At 28.0% G+C, this 8,182-nt stretch overlaps 1 protein-coding gene across 1 annotated transcript; it reads right to left on the bottom strand.

Annotated features, from left to right (window-relative positions):
- Positions 1 to 5,205: 5,205 nt before the first annotated feature.
- On the bottom strand, positions 5,206 to 5,808 carry LOC131621763 (uncharacterized). Its single transcript, XM_058892809.1, has 2 exons — positions 5,683 to 5,808; positions 5,206 to 5,587 (listed from the first exon to the last, which is right to left on the bottom strand). Exons 1-2 carry the CDS (start codon positions 5,740 to 5,742, stop codon positions 5,303 to 5,305), a joined length of 345 nt encoding a protein of 114 aa, XP_058748792.1. The 5' UTR covers positions 5,743 to 5,808; the 3' UTR covers positions 5,206 to 5,302.
- Positions 5,809 to 8,182: the final 2,374 nt, after the last annotated feature.

Genomic DNA, 8,182 nt, shown 5'->3' with positions numbered 1-8,182 from the left:
TATGGTTGCTCATTCCTTAGCAAAGGCAACCAATTTCCTTAGCAAAGGCGACCAATTCTTGAGCTAGGCGTAGTGTTATTCATAATGTTCCTCGTTGTATCTAACTCTTGATTTATAATAAAAGAAGTTAGTTTTGTTTTGATAAAAAAACAATGATTTAAATTAAGAATATTTAATTGTGATGTGTAAATAAAAATGTGTTATCTTAAATCAGTTGTGATAATTTAATTTATTTTCCTCTTCGTTGCAAAATAGTTTTAGCATAATAATTATTTTAAAAGTATTTGAAATTTAAAGTGTCACACTTAATTTTAATCGAGGACATGATATACAGTTCTTATATCACAATGACGTAAATCGTAAGAATCCATAATTTACGAAAGTAAGAGATTGTTCTACCTACTTGATTCATCTATTTTCCTTTTAAATTTAAACATGGGACCATTTACAATATGAGATGTGACCGACCATTTTAAAATATATACAGTAGCAAATTCGTGCATATGCACGGGTTCTCGTCTAGTACATGCATTTGTTTACATAATATATTTATTTTAAATAGATAGTTAAAAAAGAAAAAAATATTTATATCAATAATATATATTTTTGTTTATAAATTTTTTAAATCAATAATAGATTTTTTTTTGTATACTATTTTTGAATCATAAACATTTGGATCATAAATACCATCTTTCGTATATACATATATTTAGATCAACAATAATTTTTTTTCAGTATATAAATATTATTTATGTTTACGTATCATTTACAAAAATATATGTATTAATAGTAAATTTTCGTATATAAAAATATTTAGATCAATAATAATTTTTTTCCTGTATACCATTTTTGAATCAAAACTTTGTGGATCATAAATACTATTTTTTGTATATAAAATTATTTAGATCAATAATACATTTTTTCCCGTATACAATTAATATTTATGTTTAGGTATCATTTACAAAAATAACTGGATCAATAGTAAATTTTCGTATATAAAAATATTTAGATCAATAATAGATTTTTTCCCGTATACCATTTTAGAATCATAAATATTTGGATCATAATACCATCTTTTGTATATAAAAATATTTCGATCAATAATAAATTTTTCCCGTATACAAATATAATTTATGTTTAGGTATCATTTACAAAAATATTTGGATCAATTCTAAATTTCCGTTTATAAAAATATTTAGATCAACAATAGATTTTTTTTCCGCTTATAAAAATAACACCGTTTATAAAAATACATGGATCAAATATATTTTATCCGTACACAAATATTATTTTTTGTAGGCATTATTTATAAAAATATTTAGATTAATAATAAAATTTGACTTTGACCTATAACAAACATTTGACACATAATTAGACTAATAGCATATATTTTAGAAACTAATTTACTTGTGAATTAAAAAATAATAATAATTATGCACCGAAAGTGTATAATTATTTTACATATGTAAAAAGTAAATTTTGGACACAAAATATTCTAAAATGGTACAATTTTAATTGCAAAAATACAATTTAATTGCAAAAGTAAATTTTGGACATAATATGTCCCCAAAATGATGAGGTGACAGACAAAGATAAAAAGGTTAAAATAATGTTTTTCAAAACATCTAATTTTCTTATATTATAGACAACACGTATCTCCTAGCTAATAACACACATGAGTGAATTCCATGGAAAAACAATATATTGAAATGCACATAGTTGAAATAGATAAGTTTAGATTTATATAAATATAATTATGAAGATAACTGTGGAAAAAATGATATTATGAACTTGAGGAAAATCCATGACCCTTTAGGAACTAGATTATACACGGTAAACAACGTAAAAGTGATTGCAAGAAGAAGGAAAACATAGAAACATAAATGTAAGAAAAGGATATTTAAAGAAAAATAAAAATGAAAATATAGTTTTTTTTATAAAAAAAGAGAGACCATCATCACATGGTCAAAGATAATCTTTTAAAAAAAATTTTAAAAAGTTATTAACAAGGGTTTGTTGTGAATCCCATGAGTGAGTGAAATTGTGAAAATGAGAGGTTAAAACGGTTAGAATTGTTGATGATAGTGAAAATGGAAGGGGTCCTATTTATAGGATGGAGAAACTAGGTTAAAGGAAAAAATGGCATAAGATAAAATTAAATAAGATCCTATTTTAGATAGCAAGCATGACTGAACATGATGAAATTTGAACAACTTTTGAATTTTTATATTTTTTTATAATTTTTTGACTATTTTTTATGAAAAAAAAGTGATTTTTTTTTTTAAATGAATAATTAAATAGTACAAAATTAATAATTAAATAATAAAAAATACTATTTTTTGTTGTTGTGATTTTTGTGTAATGATGAAAAAAAATAAAGTTAAAATAAAATAGAATGCAAAAAATGAGGAGTGTGGTATTTGAACTTGGGACCTCTCATTTATAGTTCCTTACACATGATCTTTTGTCAATTGTGTTATCTTAATTATTCAAAACTAAATAGCACTACATAACATATGAAAGGTGAAGCAAATTTGGGATATGACATTGACAACTATCCCTATTTAATTACTCTTTGAATGAGGGTGCGAAAAGACAAAGTTCTCGCACATTCGATTGGAGTATAATTAAATATTAGAAGATCCCTAATTTTTCTTTGGAGATGGAACCGTTTGTGTTAAGGACTAACTTGTTAAGGATATGAGGGTAAGCACCCATCCATAACTTATCGTTGAACCTCCGAATCTTGATTTGGCCTTGATAAGACTTAGGATAATTGGTAATGGAAGGAATCTGGACGAGGCCATGAAGACTAGAGATGATTGGACGAAGCTCTAGGAGGACTGGCGGAAGCCCCAGGAAGATTGGACTAAGCTCCAGGAAGACTGAGGGAAGTCCTAGGAAGACTGGACGAAGCTCCAAGAAGAATGGGTGAAGCCCTAGGAAATATGGGTGATTGGGCGAAGCCCTATGAAGACTTGACGAAGCTCCAGGTAGACTGGGCAATGCCCCAGGAAAGATGGATGACTAGACGAAGCTCTAGGAAGAGTGGGCGAAGCCCCAGGAATGGATGATTGGACGAAGCTCCATGAAGACAGGGAGAAGCCCCCGAGAATGGATGACTGGATGGAGCTCCAAAAAGACAGGGCAAAGCATCAGGAAGAATGGATGAGTGGACGAAGACTGTGCGAAGCCTTAAGAAGAAGGGATGACTGGACGAAGCTCTAGGAAGACTAGGCGAAGCCCATGGAAGAATGGATGACTGGACAATGCTCCAGGAAAATTAGAGATAATTACCTATACGGGGATTGGAGTAAGGGATAACCGTCACGTGGATCAGAGACTTAGATTGTTACTAATGTGAGGATTAATATGTGGATAATCAAGAGATGAGGATACTCATAACTCGTCAATACTTGAGAAAAAAATAAATGCAAATAGCTAGGAGATAACGATGCAGATAAGTCGTCAACACCTAGGAAAAGATAAACGCAGATAACTAGGAAATAACGATGCAGATAACTCGTCAATATCGAGGAAATGATAAATGCAAATAACTAAAAGATGGCGACGCAGATAACTCGTCGACACCTAGATAAACTTGGATAACCAAACTATCCTTATCAGGGGTTTAAGAGATAGATTGAAGTTGGGTATGAGTAACTTATTACTTCACGGGGACCCATGTGATAAGTTGAAAGATATAAGGCTTAGATTAACACATTTATCACTGCTATGAGACTTAGGTGATAAGCGAGACAATAAACACGAATAATATTGAAGCGGTAAAGGGAAATCAACAAAAGATTTGGAAATATTATTCCAAGAATTTATCGTCTCCACAGAGATTAGTGGTATTTAATTGTCGTTCAACAAGTCTCGCGTTTGTGTGTTTGGTTTTTTAATGGGTTTAAAGTAAATGCGGGAATTAAACATATAAACAAGAAATAATACATTCTTTCGAGAAGAAAACTTACCAAGCATGAATTTACACTACTCAAAACAAACTTAAACCTATCGGTCAGTCGCACTCAACTTACAATACTCGTCAAAATCATCAAGTATTTCTCACATCAGCGTTTATCTCTGAAGCACCAACAAGATGTATCTTAACCGAGTTTATCTCTAAAGCAAAGTTACAAGAACATCGGTAATCTCACGTTGACGATCTCTCGCGCGCAACTCGAACTCGCAAGCATTAAGCTCCAATATCCATAGTGATTATTAGCTCTAAATCTATCTATAGAATCCATAAACTAATAGATATCCATCCCTAGCTCTAAATCTATCTACAGAATCCATAAACTAATAGATATCCATCCCTAGTGTTCCTTGCATAAAATGTATAGGACATGGGTTCGAGTCCGATTGTTTCAAAATGTACTTTTAAATTTTCAGACAATTAAATAAATAATTAAATATTTAAAAAAGTCACGTGAGATGCCACATAGAAAGATTATCTCTTGAATAGTGACACATGGACTAGGGTGAAGGAATCTTGATTTGTTAAGGGGGGATCACAATTTTTTTAAAGGGGCAATTGGCTGGGGGTATGATATATTTAACCCTAAATTATATTATATTTAAACTTAATATTATAAAATAAGAATGATCGATTATGGTTGAAACATATGAAATAATAAAAATAAATTGATTAAACTAAACTGATAAGTAGTATTAAAAAATGAGTATCATCAATTAATAAATTAACACAACATATCATATTAATGATTTAAAAAATAAATAAGTATAAAAATATATACACGCGGTTCGGTTTGATTTGGATCGATTTTGAAAAATCAATCAAAAAGCCGATCTAAACCGAACAGTTTTACAAAATGACGTCCAAGTACATCCAATAATTTTATTTTTTATTTTTGCGGTTTTCAATTTTTATCGGTTTACATTTTTATTTGGATCAGTCTGAATTTAAAGATCCATGATGACATTCATATCATATTGCAATTTTATCTTGCATATATTTGTGTTTTTTCTATAACTAAATGATAGTTAGTGTTTAGAGTCTCAATAAACAATTTTAATTAAACTCCAATAATAGAATTGTAATTTTAACAAAAAATTGATTCTTCAATGTAAGCAAACTTTTGATTCTCGCAAACTGGAAAAAGTACGATAAGATTGTATTTAAATGAAAATATGAATGCTATAAAAATGTTAATTTAAATCATCAAATTTTAAAGATGATTCTTGATAGATAATAAAAAAGAAGTTTATTATGAGTTTTATTCAGATCTACAAACTTTATTCATAATCATGACAAATACTTTCAAATAACATTTGATCAATTGAGTGAAGCAATCTTAGCATCAATCTCCTTAATCTTCTCATCTATCATCTTGATGAAATCGACTGGATCGCCAATAGTGAGGTTGGCAAGAAAATCTGGAGTTTGAATGCTACAAATCATAAGAAGATCCATTAGTTTCTTCCGATTGTCTTGTTTCAGCTTTTCCAATTTGTCTTTAGCTTCAGCAATTTTCTGTCGAATGAGACTCTCTTGGTTCACATTCTTCATTTCATCTACTAGAGATGAATTCGAACACCTTTCAACATTTTGATTGCCTACCTGTGAATTATAAGAGACCTAATTTTTATAATTAAAAAGGCCGAAAAAATTATAACAATGGTTGAAATATCATAAAGAGTTGTAATTTTTCTTACCTTCTTTGAATCACCCTTCTTTCTTTTTGTACGGAAACGATTCGCCTTCTGCTTATTCATGGATGCAGCAGAGTTTCAAAAATAATTAACAAGAAATCAAATTGTGTGTGCGTGTGTTATTCTCGTTGTATCGTTCGGCTTTTATAGAGTTTTACACCAAACATCATTAAGTCTTTGTTTGGATACTAGATATTATTTTTGATTTAAAAAAGGAAAAAAATTTAGGAGTATATTATTTTCATTTTGTAAAATTTTCAATTTTGTGTGTTATATTGGCCAAGGTAATCAAAACCGAATCGGACATCGAACCAGTGTTTCTAAGGGTTTAGGGTTTTAAAATTTGACCAGGGTTGAACTATATATAAATAAATATTTTTTGTTATATATAAAAATAATAATGCACAAAAATAATTATATTTTTTAAATAGTAAAAAAATTATTGATAATTTTTTAAGGGTCTTGCTAACCAGTGCCCTCAGGGCAATGGTTAAGCATTCCAAAAAAAGAAAATATTTTATAGAAAATTTAAAATTTCAATTTTTGAGGCATTAAATACGCAGATTATTGAGATAACTTTACTATTTTTAAAGTCTTACCATTGTCCTGAGGGCACTGGTTAGCATTTCTCATTTTTTAATAATATTTTGTAACCTTATATATTTTTAATAGGTTAGATAGGTAAACTCAAAAATTTCATTTTAATATAATAATAATAATTATTAATAATTTAATAATTTTATCAGCTATTTGTTCATGACACTGCCGAATCATTTTCTATGCGTTGAACTGTATTTTATTGTATTTATCTATTATATATTATTATACAAAATTCACTTTCATTCATCAAATGAATAGAGAATAACAAAAGAATTTAAAATAGTTTTTACTTTGATTTTTCTACGACAATGTGTACTAAAGTAATTGGAGAAGGAAAAAGAAAATTAAATAATGCATTATTTTTAATCAAAATGAATTCTTTAATCATATTTTTATATATCAAAAGCAAAATTTGGTCCGACCCTAAAAATTGCCTAAACCGTTGATTTTTGATTTTTAACCTATTTTTCGATTTAAATCCCGGTTCTTTTACATGCCGGTTTTTAGGTCCAAACAGACCGGTTAGGATTCCGGTTCCCGGTCTAACAGGTTGAAATGGCCGGTCCGATCCGGTTTTGATTATGATGATATTGACAACTAATTGAAAGTCTTTTATCAAAAATCATCATGCTCTAACCTTGAAGGAATTTGGAGGACTTAGACAAAATTTTCAAATATACTTTTTGTTTTTATATTATTATAAAAATTAAAAATATGTTAATGATAAACATTCTTTTATTATTCTATATATATTTTTTTTAAAAATTAAATTTTTCGTATATTTTAAAAAAAAATTTCAAGATCCTCCATTTTCTTTTCCTCCAAACTCCCTAACAAAATTTAAAAAAACTCTTTAAGAACTTAGACCGATAAGAGTTAGATTACCCTAACATGGAGAACTAAGATTTAAATTTGAATCGAGGGACATTCTTATATTTAGTGTTTAATATCCCTAGTAGAAAATGGTGTTACTTGTTACTATCAAACTATTAGATTGTAATGAAAGGTTTGTATTGGCCGACTTATCATTTCTTTTTTAAATTGTTGATTTCTAAATATTAAGTAATCAATCGGTCAATGTCACTAAAATTAACTGGCATGACAATGGTTGAATTTTGAACCAATAACTCACGTTTATTTAGGGTCTGTTTGGTAAGACCTAAAAAAGAGTTTTTAGTTTTTAGCTTTTCAGCTCATATTAAGGAAAAAGTTCTGTTTGATAACGTTATTTTAGCTTTTAGCTTTTTTACTAGCTTTTAGCTTTTTTGACTAGCTTTTAACTTCTTTTTTTTTTCAAAAACTATTTGAAGTAGCTTTTGATCTTGTAATTTTTTTTTCTATTTATACCTTTATTATTTTAACAAAATATTATTACCTTTATTAATTAAAATAATCTTTTATGTTATTTTGTATCTATCACCTAATAAAACAATTAATTTACCAACATTCATGTTAGCTTATCAACTATCAATCACCAATTATAAGCTATCAGCCATCAGCTATAAGCTACTAGCTATCAGCTACCTGCTAGTTTTACCGGACATAGCCTTAATCTAATTATAAATATTATATCAAAATATATAATGTATACACTAAATCAAAATATATATTGTATCTTGATAAATAGACTTTTACACTAAATCAAAAGTATGTAATGGACTTTCTTAGACCATGTCATAAATAGACTAATTTTCAAAGTTAGAAAACGATATAATAAAATTCTCATGATTTTAAACATTGTTTTTTTAATGCTCTTGAATTTTTTTAAAATTAGTTTTGTATAGAAATTAGTAAAATATAAATATAAAAAATTAGTCTATGATGTTTTCAATTAACTTTGTATAAAATAAAAAATTAGAAAAAAAATACTTTTTATTAATTAAAGTAGTAAAAATGATTATTT

The sequence above is a fragment of the Vicia villosa genome, unplaced genomic scaffold (assembly GCF_029867415.1).
Source record: "Vicia villosa cultivar HV-30 ecotype Madison, WI unplaced genomic scaffold, Vvil1.0 ctg.000011F_1_1, whole genome shotgun sequence".
Lineage (NCBI taxonomy): Eukaryota > Viridiplantae > Streptophyta > Magnoliopsida > Fabales > Fabaceae > Vicia > Vicia villosa.
Note: the sequence above shows the minus strand (reverse complement) of the source record. Positions and strands in the feature narration are given on the sequence as shown.

Bases quoted from the DNA above. Each gene is read 5' to 3' on its own strand.
- LOC131621763 (XM_058892809.1), bottom strand. From the start codon at position 5,742: ATGAATAAGCAGAAGGCGAATCGTTTCCGTACAAAAAGAAAGAAGGGT. The intron at 5,588-5,682 runs GTAAGAAAAATT...TATAATTCACAG, and splicing joins AGAAGGGTGATTCAAAGAAG to GTAGGCAATCAAAATGTTGA.